Raw genomic sequence first — 17,094 nt, 5'->3', positions numbered from 1 at the left:
GTACTTGATACACATGATTTAATCATACAAGTCATAACTGAAATAACACAACACATAGCAACTCTGATACGTGACCTTATTATCAATCAAACATTAAGGTAAACTGATCGTTGCGATTACGAGTTGAATTAACTTGACTATCATCAACTATGCTTGCCGAGGAATACAAGAATCAACTGGTTGACCTTGTCTGGAAATTGTTCTTGAACAAAATGGCAACCTTCGGGCACATATTCAACTTCCAAATCCGATGCTAAGTGTTTAACCATTCCACTCCTTATGAAACCTTCCATTCCCGGTAACTTCAAAAGGTAATCCTTCTCCCCGACGACTAACAACATTGGATTCTTGATTACGGGGTCCACTATGTCCTCGTATTCTTCATCCGTTGACCTATTACAAGACCATTTAAAATATAAAGCAAATTCAAACTATACTTGTTTTTTATAGCCGGATCAAACATGTATAACAAAGGAAACATATTATGAATACAGGGTTTCACAACATTGGACCAAACCTGTGTTGGGTTTATTTATGTTTCCATTTATGAGGAAGCCCAAGCCCAACAAAATAGGTCCAAGATGAAGTTTGACCTGGCCAACATCTTGGGGCATTAATATCTCGATTGTTTGCAGCTGTATTCATCAAGAGAGATTCACGAGAGATCAAAAAGTGTGAGATCAAGAAAAAGAGTGAAATATTCCAATTTCCGTCTACAGTGTACAGCAGCTCAGTAAATCGACGATCCCCGGAGATCCGACCGTTGAATCTTCTTAATTTTTGGACTGTGTATTCCTGACTTCAGGACTAACATTTTCAACCGTTGAATTTGTCTAAAGAGGTCTGTAGGTCGTGATTTTGCTGCTGGAACAGAGAGCAGATTTTTGGGTGAGATAATTCCTCTTTCATCTTTTAGGTTGTTTCATATACTTGTTGATTGTTGTAGTTCAAGAGTATGATGATGTTGTATACCTCTAGTTGATCTAGAGAAGGATTATTGTATTGCTCTCTTGTTGATGATAGTGTAATTTAAGTGGCTTACGAGTCCCGTGGTTTTTACTCTCGATTTTGAGAGGTTTTCCACGTAAAAAGTCTCGTGTGTATTGTGTGTACTTGATTATTTCGTATTTGCTGATTTGGGACAGAATTGGGGCTGATTTGTGGTGATTGTGGTATACCTTATTTGTTAGTTTTCTCACGGGTTCATACGGGTCGGGAAATGTTTGTCAAATGGATGCTTGTTTCCGTTGTGTAGATTGGCCATTGTGATTTATTGTCCCATCAAATTGGTATCTAGAGCTTAAGGTTATTTGATTGACTTGTGTGAAAGATGGAAGCTAATACAAGTAAGATGGTTAGTTTAAATGGTTCAAATTATCATGTTTGGAAAGGTAAAATGGAGGATCTTCTTTATGTGAAAGATTATTATTTACCTGTTTTTACTGAGAGTATGCCTGAGGGTAAGTCTGAAGCTCAATGAAAAATTTTGCATAGACAGGTATGTGGGTATATTCGACAGTGGGTTGATGATAATGTAGTGAACCATATTACTGGGGAGACTGATGCTAAAGCCTTATGGAAAAAGCTTGAATAGTTATATGAATGAAATACTGGGAATAACAAGTTGTTCTTAATTAAACAGTTGATGGGTTTAAAGTATCATGATGGGACTCCTATTACAGATCACCTAAATGCATATCAGGGTATTATTAATCAGCTTGTAGGAATGGGTATCAAGTTTGAGGATGAGGTTCAAGGTCTCTGGTTACTTGGTACGTTACCGGACTCTTGGGAGATTTTTAGGACATCTTTGTCCAACTCTGCACCGAATGGTATTATCACCATGGAATTGGCTAAGAGTAGTATTTTGAATGAAGAGATGAGAAGAAAGTCACAAGGTTCCTCTTCACAGTCAGATACCTTGGTCACAGAAATGCGGGGGAGAAGTCATAGCAGAGGTCATGGTAAAAGAGGCAAGAATCGTAATAGCTCAAGAAAAGGAAAGTTTTCTAATGTTGAGTGCTATCATTGTCGTGAAAAAGGGCACACAAAGTGGTATTGTCCACAGTTAAAAAATGAGAAGAAAAAGGCATATGACAAGAATAAACAAAAGAAAAGTGATGGTGGTGATGATGATAAGGTTGAAGTTAACGCTATCACGGATGAGTTTTTTGTTTGTATTGATTATGATATGATCAATCTTACTCATGATGACACGAGTTGGATTATTGATAGTGGTGTTACATGTCATGTTGCAATATGTAGAGATCACTTCTCATCTTACACTCCAGGTGACTATGGATTTGCTAGGATGGGTAATTCTGGGTTATCAAAGATCGTTGGTATTGGAGATGTTTGTTTGAAATTTGACACGGGAATGGAGTTAGTTTTGCATAATGTAAAACATGTTCCGGATATAAGACTTAATGTTATTTCAACAGGCATTCTTGATGATGATGGTTATTATAACAGTTTTGGTAATGGTATTTGGAAACTAACTCTTGGTTCTATGATAGTGGGAAGAGGCAAGAAAGACTCAAGATTATACTTCACGCGTTCGAAGATCATCCAGAACATTGTCAATGCAGTGGACAATGTTGACTCTACCGAGTTGTGGCATAAAAGACTTGGCCATATGAGTGAAAAAGAGATGTCTATCTTATTTAAGAAGAATGTGTTGTCGGGTGTTAGTGATATTAATTTGAGTAAGTGTTCTTACTGTTTGGCAGGGAAATAGACCAGAGTTGTGTTTAAGAGTCATCCTCCTTTTCGAATGGAGAACGTACTTGATCTAGTACATTTGGATGTGTGTGGGCCTATGAAGACTAGGACACTTGGTGGATGTTCCTACTTTGTTACATTCATCGATGATCATTCCAGGAAGGTGTGGGTTTATACGCTAAAGTCAAAGGATCAAGTATTTGAGAAGTTTAAGGAATTTCATGCACTAGTTGAAAGGCAAACGGGGAAGAAGCTCAAGTGTATTCGGACTGATAATAGCGGTGAATACATTGGGAGCTTTGATGCTTATTGTAAGGAGAATGGTATTCGGCATCAAAAGACTCCACCAAAGACACCTCAGTTGAATGGCTTAGCAGAGAGGATGAACAGAACTTTGGTTGAGAGAGTTAGATGTTTGCTTTCACATGCAGGGTTGTCTGATTCCTTTTGAGGTGAGGCTTTAAATACGACAGTTCATATTATTAATCTAACCCATTGTGTACTTTTGCGTTTTGATGTTCCTAATAGGGTTTGGAGCGGCAAAGATGTTTCTTACTCTCATTTACGAGTCTTTGGATGTAAAGCATTTGTTCATGTTCCCAAAGATGAAAGGTCAAAGCTTGATATGAAGACTAAGCCATGTGTATTCCTCGGTTATGGTGAAGATGATTTTGGGTACAGGTTATATGATCCAGTTCAGAAGAAACTTGTACGAATCCGAGATGTTGTGTTTACAGAAGATCAGATGTTAAAAGATGTTGATAAGACAGATTCAGTTCCTCAACCTAGTGCTGATCTTATTTATTTGGATCCAGTTACTCCACAACATGTTGGAGATGATGTTCATAATTATGAACATGGTACTGATGATGATTATGCTCCGGAGCAGGTAGAGATTCCAGTACCATATGTGCCCCCATTTGTCCCACTTAGGCGATCTACCCGAGACCGTCATCCTTCTGTTAGATATTCTGCTGATGAATATGTACTACTCACTGATGGGGGAGAGCCAGAGTGTTATGCAGAAGCTATGAAAGATGAGCATAAGAAAGAGTGGGGTGAAGCCATACAAGATGAGATGAATTCCTTACATGAGAACAATACTTATGAGCTGGTAAAGTTACCTAAAGGAAAGAGAGCTTTGAGAAACAAATGGGTATTCAAATTGAAGACAGACGAGCTTACTTCACAACCAAGGTACAAAGCTAGGTTAGTTGTTAAAGGATTCAGTCAGAAAAAGGGTATTGATTTTGATGAGATTTTCTCTCCGGTCGTGAAGATGGGATCTATTCGAGTGGTTCTTGGGTTAACTGCTAGTCTTGATCTTGAGGTTGAACAGATGGATGTCAAGACTGCTTTTCTTCACGGTGATTTGGATAAGGAAATCTACATGATGCAACCTGAAGGTTTTCGGGTTAAGGGTAAAGAAGATTACGTTTGTAGACTTCAGAAAAGTCTATATGGGTTGAAGCAAGTACCGAGACAGTGGTATAAGAAGTTTGAGTCAGTTATAGGAAAGCAAGGCTACAGAAAGACAACTTCAGATCATTGTGTTTTCTTTCAGAGGTTTGGTGATGATGATTTCATCATATTGTTGTTATACGTTGATGATATGTTAATTGTTGGTAATAATATTAAAAGAATTGCGCAGTTGAAGCGAGAATTGAGCAAGTCTTTTTATATGAAAGACATAGGGCCAGCAAAACAGATTCTTGGCATTCGTATTTCTAGAGATAGAGGTGCTAAGATGTTACATATATCACAAGAGCAATACATTGAAAAGGTGCTTAGTAGATTCAACATGGAGAATGCTAAAGTGGTTAGTTCCCCTCTTACTAACAACTTTAAGCTAACAGATAGAGATTGCCCTACTTCAAAGGAGGATGTTGAGGAGATGGACAAAGTTCCATATGCTTCAGCGGTTGGTTGCTTGATGTATCCTATGGTGTGTACTAGGCCTGATATAGCTCATGCGGTAGGTGTTGTTAGTCAGTTTATGTCAAATCCGGGTAATAAGCATTGGGAAGCAGTTAAATGGATTATGAGATACTTACGAGGTACTTCAAAGTTGGGTATCACATTTGGAAATGGAGAGCCGATGCTTGTTGGTTATACAGACTCAGATATGGCAGGAAACAAAGATAACATGAAATCCACTTCTGGATATTTGATGACTTTCGCAGGGGGAGCAGTTTCATGGCAATCAAGGTTACAAAAGTGTGTTGCATTGTCAACAACCGAGGCTGAGTATATGACAGCAACAGAAGCGTGCAAAGAACTATTGTGGATGAAAAGGTTTCTACAAGACCTTGGGTTTAAGCAATCACGATATGTGGTTCTTTGTGATAATGAGAGTACGATTCATTTGGCTAGCAATTCTATGTATCATAAGCGGACAAAACATATAGATGTGCGGTATCATTGGATTAGAGAACGTCTTGAAGATGGTTCGTTTGAACTTGATAAAGTTCACACCGATGATAATGGTTCCGACATGTTCACAAAGGTTTTAGCAAGTGAGAAGCTCAAGGTATGTTGCTCGATCGCCGGGATGGCGATCCCTTCCTCATAATTGGAAAGGGGGAGATTTGTTGGGTTTATTTATGTTTCCATTTATGAGGAAGCCCAAGCCCAACAAAATAGGCCCAAGATGAAGTTTGACCTGGTCAACTTCTTGGGGCATTAATATCTCGATTGTTTGCAGCTGTATTCATCAAGAGAGATTCACGAGAGATCAAAAAGTGTGAGATCAAGAAAAAGAGTGAAATATTCCAATTTTCGTCTACAGTGTACATCATCTCAGTAAATCGACGATCCCCGGAGATCCGACCATTGAATCTTCTTTATTTTTGGACTGTGTCTTCCTGACATCAGGGCCAACATTTTCAACCATTGAATTTGTCTAAAGAGATCTGTAGGTCGTGATTTTGCTACTGGAACAGAGAGCAGATTTTTGGGTGAGATAATTCCTCTTTTATCTGTTAGGTTGTTTCATATACTTGTTGATTGTTACAGTTCAAGAGTATGATGATGTTGTATACCTCTAGTTGATCTATAGAAGGATTATTGTATTGCTCTCTTGTTGATGATAGTGAAATTTAAGTGGCTTACGAGTCCCGTGATTTTTACTCTCGATTTTGAGAGGTTTTTCACGTAAAAAGTCTCCTGTGTATTGTGTGTGCTTGATTATTTCGTATTTGCTGATTTGGGACAGAATTGGGGCTGATTTGTGGTGATTGTGGTATACCTTATTTGTTAGTTTCCTCACGGGTTCATACGGGTTGGGAAATGTTTGTCAAATGGATGCTTGTTTCCTTGTGTAGATTGGCCATTGTGATTTATTTTCCCATCAACCTGTTCTTGGGTGCATCTGATTAGTTATAAGTCATCCCACACATATTTAACACTTACCTGTAAGGAACTTGGAGTGGATTAAGAAAACCAGACTTGTCATATAGTGCTCCGTAGGCCGAAAGATCCTCCTCTGCGAACCAGGATGGTAAAGGAGTAGACGGGTCCAATATATCCATGATCTCTTGGCTTTCGCTAGCGATTGGAATTTCACTTCTTGAAAACAAGATGTATATGTTTCGTACAACGGTTTTTGCATCAAGACGTCCAAAATCTGCCTCAGCTCTTCCAGGTACCTAACATGTATATGATGTTTCTCAAAATTATTCTATTGATGCAATATACATTTGTTTTTGTCTCTAATGGGTCAACTTATTTTTATTTGCTTAAAGTTTTTTACAGTGCTAATCTTTGTAGCTACAGCATCAGGTACCTTCCATCTATTGAGATAGAAGCCTTCAGGCATCCCTTTGAGGAATGCAGTGGGCCCGAAAGGCGTATGGGGTACACCAAGCGATATCACTCCTGCTACTCTCGCATGGTGGCGAAGTGTGAATAGAGCAGCGGGTCTAATTCCGAAGTCTTTCGCGACGATGAAAATCTGCATACAACAGAAACGAAATCCTCACTAGAATTTATCAAGGCTATTAAGATAAATGAATCACTTTCTATAGATCACACCAAAAATAACTTTCTACTCTCACTGGTAACTAATTTATTTTAGTTTTACTTTTTATTTCTATCTTTACTTACCTTTATCATTAAATTAAATATTAAAACACATTCATGTTACCAAAGAGCCAATGACTTGGCGGTATCGAGGTCACCCTTACAACTTTGAGGTTGAGGGTTCGAGTCCTGTTTAGGACAATTCGTGGTGTATATATTCGAGTTAGATTTAGGTGGGTGTGTGAGTTTGCTTTTAAAAAAAAAATAAAAAATTAAATGACACTAGATAATATTTTCCCTTCTCCATGTAGCCCGGAGAAATAAGCCTAAACCATTTAATCTTAAGTTTGAAATTGTATTATTAACAACCACGCTAGAATCTCTGAACAAGCAAGCATGTTAGCCAATGAACTTCATATAAATGTATCCGTAATAAAGGCAATAGTTGGCGTACTATACCTTATCAATGCGAAGCGAATCGACAATGGCAAGAAGATCATCACATAAATCAGAAAATCGAAATTTATGGGTCTCCGGAGGTGGATCTGAGAGTCCATATCCTCGACTATCAGGAGCGATAGCACGATAACCAGCATTGGCGACTGCGATCATTTGGTGGCGCCAACTGTACCATATTTCCGGGAAACCGTGAAGAAACACTACAACGGGTGATGACTCCTTTCCGATTTCAGCTATGTGAAGTTTGAGCCCATTGACCTCCAAAAATTTATGTACTATCAGATCCATTATTATTGTTTAAAATTCTTTTAAGGGTGTAATATTAACTCTTGTTAATGCCTATTTAAACAATAAAAAGTCAACTTTTCGGTGAACTCAAAGTAGATAAGTGAAAATACGGGTTTTCAGAAGATCCGTTTCATAAGTATTTGGGATCTCCTGTAAATACTTTATTCATATGTAGTTTGATTGAAAACTAAACTATACGGAGGGTTCATATGCATTGTTCAAAATATCATGTGGACCTGAATACCAGTATCAAAAAAGACACTTATTTTTTAAGATGTAGAGTATATGCTTTTCACGTGGTGTAATATAGAATTACGATATTATTTTCACACGCTAAGGCTAGTTTTGATTAGTCTTCCAAACACGTCAATGTAGGATATTCATACCCCATATGATACGTGGGTTTGTATTCAATTCTTACCAAATTTCTTACTTTAAGTGATCTAATATTGATTGATAGGTGATTAGATGTAACCAAATATTTTTGATATTTATGTCTTGCTAGTAACCAACTCTTAATTCCATTACATATATCAAATTTTATAATAGTGCAATGATACAAATGATAAATATTAGACTGAACTAATTAATGAGTATTGAATATAAATTATAAAGATAAAATTGCTTAAATAGTATCCGTGGTTTGTACTAAAATGCTGATTTAGTCTCTATGCTTTCTTTAACTGAGTTAATCCTCGTAGTTTGCAAAATGTTGCCGATTTCATCCCTCCGGTTGACGACCGTTAAAAACTTCCGTTAACTATGTCGCATGCTACGCAGGCAAAGGTAAATCTGTCATTTACATTTTCTTCCTTTTTTCCTGTTCTTTATTACTATCTTTTTCTTTTTTTTTTCTTTTTTTTTTTGTTGGCAAGTTCAATCAAATTTTTTTATTAATCATTTTTTCAGATCCCAATATCCACTTAGATCTCATTTTCTTACCATTTTTTTTTCTTTTATCTATCCAGATCCCCATCCCAATATCAATCAAATAACCAAACCACCATCTTCAAAACCCATAACCACCACTACCACCGCCGCCGGAGTTCACATAACCCATAACCACCACCGTCTCCGGAGTTTACATAACCTATAACCACCGCCGCCATCTTTCACCTGCAATCCGTCATCTTCACCCCATCATTTTTCACCTTCAATCTTAAACCGCCACCACCCGATCTGGAAATAAAACGACACCACCACTATATCTGGAAACAAATCACCATATTCAAGGTTTCGGGCTTTTAAATTCAAAGGAAATCAGATATAAAGGAAATCAGATTCAAAGATTCAAAGGTTTCAAGCACAAACTGTATTCAAAGGTATCAGGCTTATCATCTGTTTAGTCCCTTCGTTACCAAGCACAAGAAGAGATAGATTCAGGTTTCGTTATCAGATCTGGTTTGGTGAATTTAATCCATTCAATATCAGGCTTTGTTATCAGATTCAGGCTTCAAATAAAAACCACTTTTCGTTTGTATTTCTAAGCTTTTTACTTTTTCATGTAATGTGTTCTTTTTTGTTTTAATGTATGAATTGGAAATGGATTCGTTAATTAATGTGTGAAATGAATCTGTTTACTCCAATATTTGATTTCAATAAGGGATCATTTTTCAAATGTGATGAATTTTTGATGAAGTTATTATGTGATGAATCTGTGTTTGGTATTGTGATGAATCTGGTTGGAATTTTTATGGTTGATGATGTAATTGAAGTACAAGTAAAACAACATACAGTACAAGTCTTTTTGTATGGAAAACTAAAGAAAAAGTAAAATGACAGGTTTACCCTCACATGCATTGCACATGATCAGATTTAACGTCTAATTTAGACGTTTTCGTTAGAAATGACGAAATCATCAACATTGACATATCAAGAGGACGAAGTCTGTCAAAAAAAGGCATAGAGACTAAATCAGCATTTTGGTATAAAACCACATGGACCAATTCAACAATTTTATTAATTATAAATAATACATAACAAAATTTGACGGTATTTACTTAATGTATGTAATGAAGATGCGCAATATAAGAAGATATGTTTTAAGTATGTATGGCAAAATTAACTGGCAACTGGTAGCTGTTAGCTGTTAGTTTTTTATATGTATGTAAGTGTTTGACAAGGTAACTGAAACTGTTAAAATAAATAATAAAATGATAAAAAGTCAGGAGTTTTTTTTTTAAACGCTAGTTCAATTTCGTTTTAGCTTTTTTTCCCCTCTCAAAAAGCTTTAATCTCTTGTAACCAAATTGAGCTTTGTACTTGATAGGAGGTTTTTTTTATAAAAACTAAAAACTAAAAGCTATTAAAAGCTTTAAAAAAAACTTGTAAAATATGTCTTTTAATTAATCAGTTGTTATTTCACGTATATGTGACGTAAAAGTAGTTAATGTTTTATACGTATCCTAGTTTTATGAGCCCGTGCGTTGCACGACATTTGTATAAATTAATAGTCAATAACGTTAATATTGATACTTATCACATGTATAATATAATTACAATAAAAAATCGTTTATTGCTTATAACATTTGTATCGAAAACATTAATATTGAATACTAACGCATAGATTATGAGCCCGTCGGTTGAAATCATTTTAACTTCAATTGACAAATAATTGATAAAACACTAAACATGAGTCTCTAGAAAGTTGTTTTAAAACCGATCTTTTCGAATGATATTTTATGTACATCTATAATTGTATATGTTTTTAGTACAAACTAATATCATTATGTCAAAATTTCAAATAAAGTTGAGTAGACATAAATCAAAATATCTATAAAGATTATCAAATAACCATTTTAACATCAATTAACAACATGACCCCATGCGTTTATATAATATTCTACAAATATTATATTAATGCAATTCTTTAAATTATGCACAAAGTGTAAATTAATTTTATATTATATAAAATATCATTCATAAATAATATTATAATGTTAATAAAAAATATTTATTTTATAATTTTTATTAAATAAGTAAACGGTTTTTAACATATGATCATTTATATATATTAATAGTATCAATATTTTATTAAATCAATTTATCGTTTAAAACAATACTATTTCTTATGACCATTCAAAACAATTTCACCATAATAATATAATATTAATATAATATGTAATATTAATATTAATATTAGTATTTAATATAATATAATATTATATATTATATATATGGTAATATAATATAATATTCTGGGTAATGAAATCTGTATATTAAATTAAATTAAAAAATCTAATAATTCGATTAATATATGGAAATAATTGATACATTGACACGTGGCAGGAATAAAGGAGGAGTTGACACGTGGCATGAATTAATTAGGAGTTGACACGTTTGATTATTGTCACACGCTTTATATAATGTATAGATAATATAATTATAGTAAATTTAACAAATTCAATTAGATGATGAGGTGGAAGGAGGTGTTGGCCAGGGGCGGACCTATGCATGGTTGCAAAAATCGGAAAAAATCGCCGAGAACTCGGCGAGAACTCAGAAACTCAATCCTAGCGAAAACTCGTTTGTGAATCGGCAAAAAAATCGGTCAACACGTAATTTATCGGTCAACGACCGTTTTCTTGGAAAAATCGGTCAACTTCTCGAAAAAATCGGCCAAATCTCGAAAATTATCTCAAAGTCTAATAATTATACATATATTTATTCAAAAATATATATTTATATTAAAAGTCAACGAAAGTCAACCACCGAGTTCTCCCCGAGTTCTCCGAGAACTCCTAAATTTTGCCCCGCCGAGAACTCCCCGAGTTCCGAGTTCTTCGACCTTGGACCTACGTGAGGGTAGGGTGGGCCGCCCGTCCAAGTAGATTTGTAATTTTCAGTTTAAAAATTTTGAATTTTTCAATTTTGCTCAAAGTGGATTTTTTTTATGCCCACATATCTCCTTATTTTGCACCAAAAGCCTCCGTATTTTGCCCAAAAGACTCTGTATTTTTCCCAAAAATCTTCGAATTTTGTCCAAAAATCTTCGTATTTTGTTCAAAAACCTCGATATTTTCCTCCAAAAATATTGCTACGCTTTTAAAAAAAATTCGCCTCCGGTGAAAAAAATTTCTGGTTTTGCCACTGTTGGGCCACCCTAATTAGCCCATATAACCTTCAAATCTTTATGTTTGTTGGGCTGCCAAATATGTTTGTAGACTCTTCATATCATATCATATTTCATACGGAGTATTAAAATACCCGTGCATGCATATGTATGAAATAGTTGTATCATACAAAAATATAGTACATGTCAGTAAAAGCAATCAAACTTGTTTTTAGGTATGTTGATTAATATATCATCATACAGGATCAATCAAATATGTAATCACATAAATATAAACATTAAAGAATACTTATTTGATGAAAGAATCGATTTGAGATTAGAGTTTGAAGATGAAGCCATTGGGGTTATTCAATTCCCATAGTACTATCAATAATCTGATGGATTGATTCCTTAATTTCTCTTGAGAGTAATTGGTGTTCCAGAGAGAAATTTATGATACGTAAATGATAGAATACAGGAAACCACATCCCTAATATATTTATACTGTTATTACAGTTATTTCCATCAAATAACTGTATTTTTGTTATGGGTAAATATTGTCATTAAGGCAAAACATAAAGGGTGTAAATTCATAATGGTAATATAGGCCACAATAAATGTCACGGGTCTAACATCTCCCACTTGGCCGAATTACCATTTGTAGATAAACTAAATTATGTTGGCCAAGTTTATCATAATTATCATAATTTCGTAAAGCACCAAAGCAAAAAGATACAGTCTTACGTATCGCGTTTGACACGGGACCCCCATCAATTATACTAATGGTACTTGAAATGCCTCGTTCATATCGATTATAAACGTTACATAATAATTGATTTCATTGCGAGGTATTTGACTTCTATATGATAAGTTTTACAAATATTGCATTCGTTTTTAAAAGACAACTTTCATTACAACGATAGTTGACAAATATGCATACCAATTCATAATATATCCAAACTATAAATGACTTAATCTGTCATTTACTTAATAATAAATTTTTTTTTTTTGAACTCGATCAACTCGAATGCAACGTCTTTTGAAATATGCCATGAATGACTCCAATTAATATCTTTAAAATGAGCAAATGTACAGCGAAAGATTTCTTTAATACCTGAGAATAAATATGCTTACAAGTGTCAACCAAAAGGTTGGTGAGTTCATTAGTTTATCATAATCAATCATTTTCAATAATATAATAGACCACAAGATATTCATATTTCGAAAACAATCTGTGCAGGTCTGCTCACAGCAGTAAAAATCATTCATACGAAATTAACACCTGGTAATCGACATTAACAAAATGCATCTAGAATATCCCCCGCATACAGGCATTTCGCAAACTGCATGCAAACAACATACAAACAGGCCACTCTTTTAAAAATGACGGTTGTGTACACCTCACAAATAGGTCATTCCTTTTAAAGCTGGCGGTTGTATACTAAAATCGAAGTACTAAAGCCGTTCAAATTCTCTGACTGGGGCTTGTCAAGGCCCATAGATCTATCTTTAGGATTCGCGTCAATTTGGGGGTCTGTTCTCAAATTCTTAGATTACCAGACTATAAAGGGGTGATATCCGGTGTATTCGTAACTCAATCGTAGAATGTTTTTAAGTACTTGTGTCTATTTCGTCAAATATTTATAAATGTGGTGCACGTATTCTCAGTCCCAAAAATATATATTGCAAAAGCATTTAAAAAGGGAGTAATGAAAATCACGATACGATATTTTGTAGTAAAAATATGCATACGACGATACTGAACAATGCATGGTTGGCCTCGGATTAACGAACCTATATCCAGTATATATATTGAAACATATAATCTTAATCGAATAAATTTATATGTTATTATTAGTGATGTAGTTGTTATATTTAATAATTGATAAGTTTCATTATTATTTTTTATATATTTTCATTTTATATATAGAATTATTAATATAGTTAAGTTATGTGTATTGAATATATTTTTATATAAATAATCTTTATTTTTATACTTATAACCTTAACAACGTCATTAAAACTTTAATAATAATGATATAGATAATACTGATAATGATAATAATGTTAATAAAAAAATGATAGAAATGATAGTTTTTATAGAATTTCAATAATTATATAATAATACTAATATTTAATGTCAAATGTTAATTCTAATACTAGCAATAATGATACTTAATAATAATAATGATAATATTAATAATAATACTTATGTTAATAATAATAATAATAATAATAATAATAATAATAATAATAATAATAATAATAATAATAATAATAATAATAATAATAATAATAATATTGATAATAATAATAATAATAATAATAATAATAATAATAATAATAATAATAATAATAATAATAATAATAATAATAATAATAATTATAAAATGATACTAATACCAATATTTATGAAAATAATAATAAATTGTATTACTTTCATAATAATAATAATAATAATAATAATAGTAATCATAATCATAATAATTATAATAATACTAAAATTATAATTTAATAATAATAATAACATTAATAATACTTATAATAATAATAATAATAATAATAATAATAATAATAATAATAATAGTTATAATACTTATAACTATGATAATAATAATTATTATGATACTAATAATAACAATAATAACAATAACAATAATAACAATAATAATAATAATGAAATAATAATAATAAAAATAATAAAATCACTACCTCTCAAGTATAGGCTTAAAAAGAAATAGATGCCACCAGTCGGGCTCGAACCCGTGACCTCTCAATAACTAAAACACCCCTCACCACTCTTCTGCCATTTGTTTTTCTGATTACTTCTATAACTAAATATATATATAACCCATTTTCCATATTCATCATCTTCTTCATTAAAGTTTAATTCGATCAGAGACTATACTAATTTTAACCGTGAATCAATTATTGAGTTTAGGTGTTATAATAGAAACAGATACGACCTGGTTGTGTGGGTTTTGGATTAACAGAAAACAAAAAAAAAACAAAACAGCAAAATCATTTACGCGAAGGGTAAGATGAACTCTAAACTTGACTTCAAATTTTAGAATGTTTTGGACAGAGATTACAACACGAATTGTGTTTCAAATCACCCTTAGAAACTTTCTCAATTATCAAATTCAACAGAAACATTGAAACAAATTCTAATTTCCTGATGAACACAACCTTTGACTTTTTAAACTTGAACTTTGACTCTAAAATTCACACTCGTTTTAAAGAATTGGGATTTGAAACTTTGCAGATAGTTTGAATAAAAGATTCCTAACAACTTTGCATTTATACATTTTGAAATTCGATTCGGATTCGAGGTTTTGATAAAAAGTTACAAGAACGTGGGTGTCGTCTGGGTTTTCTTTAATTTCTGTGTAATGTTCGAATTTGCAGGAGGGATAGTAATATATAATGATAGCAATCGAATATTTTAAGCTAGTACAGATGATTTGGCTGTATTGCAAGTTGATTAGGATGTGTAACAAAATCAGACAAGTATATCGATCAGAAGAAAAAAATATAATAAAAAATAAAATGATGTTGATTTGCAACTGATTCTTGTTGGATTATGAATTGGAATCGACAAGTAATTCAATAAGAAGAAAAATTTAAACAAAGTGAAAGGGATTGGAAACAAAATTCATACAATTATATGCCTTTATATTTAATTAAAATTAATAATTAATAAATATATTAATAATAATAATATTATTAAATAATAATAATATTAATTACAGAAATAATAAAAATAATAATAATATTATTGATAAAAATACTAATAATAGAAATTATAAAAATAATAATATGATAATATTAATAATAACAATAATGATAATTTTAATAATAATAATAAGTTTAATAATAATTAATAATTATAATAATAAAAATAATGATTTGTGAAAATGATGATATTAATAATGATATCAATAATATTAATAATAATAATATTATAAGAATTTAAATGTATTAAATTTCATATCTATATATTATAAATAGTAATATTAACAATATATGATATTAATATTAATATTAATATTTATAATGAAAGTAATAACAACATGAACATAACAACTATAATGTAATTTAAAATTAAATACATTAATATTATAATTTATTAACTATGTAATATTTATTATAATATATATATATATATATATATATATATATATATATATATATATATATATATATATATATATATATATATATATATATATTCATTTTTAATAGCAACTTATTTACTCTATATATTATTTTACATTTTTATTTCTGATGATTAGATTTGTATTTTATTAATTCAAATTATAATATATGCTTATATATATATATATATATATATATATATATATATATATATATATATATATATATATATATATATATATATATATATATATACATATTTATTTACAACCATTGTTCGTGAATCGTCGGAAATAGTCGAAGGTTAAATTAAATTCATGAATACAGTTCAAAAATTTTGAGACTCAACATTACAGACTTTGCTTATCGTGTCAGAAATATGAAATCATATAAAGATTAGGTTTAAATTTGGTCAAAAATTTCCGGGTCGTCACAGTACCTACCCGTTAAAGAAATTTCGTCCCGAAATTTGAGTGGGGTCATCATAGCTAATAATAAGAATGTTTTCATGACGAATATTAGTTGATAAATAGAATTTTATCAACATTGAGTAATGTAGATAAAATAATTCAATTACTCGAAGCGTACGAGTGAAGCTATCACAAAAGATTGAGATAGAGATTTAACTTTGACGTAGTCATGGTGGATTTCTGGAATTCAAGGGATTTAGAGGAAATCTTCTTAATAAGATTTGGTTCTTCAGTAATTAAGAAAATTAGGATCCTCTTTAGTTAAATGTGATAATCTGTTTCGATTGCCCTGTCGGATGTTTCACTATAAATCCACTCTCTTTGTTTCCTTATGTCCACACTCTCATATTCTATAATTTCTTTCCCAATTCATATTAAAGCATTCATCATTATGCTTCATCCAGTTCTGATTCTTGATATGCTCCTAACTTTCATATCTGTCATTCTTTTTTTTCATCTGTCATCGGAAGAATCTATTTACTTCTACTATACTCTTGGTTTTATAGTGTTTTTAGTTCTCCCGTGTCTTTATATTGCTATATTCATCGATATACACAGTTTGTAATTTCTGGGTTGTTGTTGGGTTTTATATCTTCCCTTATAATTAAGAGTTCCATGTTTTTGTCTCCTCTTCTCGACTTCGAGTCAAGCGAAAAATGGTCCAGAATTCATAGGTATGAAGTTTCGAAATGAACATAGTTAATGTTCTAAGAAATAAACGGTAATAGCACAATCTGACTTGTCAAATTACCAGAAGTCAAGGGAAAAGATTGGACTATCAAGAAAATATGTTCTTGATTTGTTTATAGATTACATAGAATATAAGAGTCGTGTAACATGGCACATGATGACGGTATGATATGTGAATCATCACGTTCCATTTAGAAACTCAGCATGACTTACTGTAATATAATCACATTAATCAAG

The 17,094-nt window shown here is 32.0% G+C and overlaps 1 protein-coding gene across 1 annotated transcript; it reads right to left on the bottom strand.

The window, feature by feature from the left end:
- Positions 1 to 143: 143 nt before the first annotated feature.
- LOC139870602 (epoxide hydrolase 3-like) lies at positions 144 to 7,488 on the bottom strand. The gene is made up of 4 exons (XM_071858386.1): positions 7,201 to 7,488; positions 6,506 to 6,673; positions 6,133 to 6,368; positions 144 to 393 (listed from the first exon to the last, which is right to left on the bottom strand). Exons 1-4 carry the CDS (start codon positions 7,486 to 7,488, stop codon positions 144 to 146), a joined length of 942 nt encoding a protein of 313 aa, XP_071714487.1.
- Between the last annotated feature and the right edge of the window lie 9,606 nt (positions 7,489 to 17,094).

This window comes from Rutidosis leptorrhynchoides, chromosome 1, assembly GCF_046630445.1.
Source record: "Rutidosis leptorrhynchoides isolate AG116_Rl617_1_P2 chromosome 1, CSIRO_AGI_Rlap_v1, whole genome shotgun sequence".
Classification (NCBI taxonomy): Eukaryota; Viridiplantae; Streptophyta; class Magnoliopsida; order Asterales; family Asteraceae; genus Rutidosis; species Rutidosis leptorrhynchoides.
This window is presented reverse-complemented; position numbering and strand designations above follow the sequence as displayed.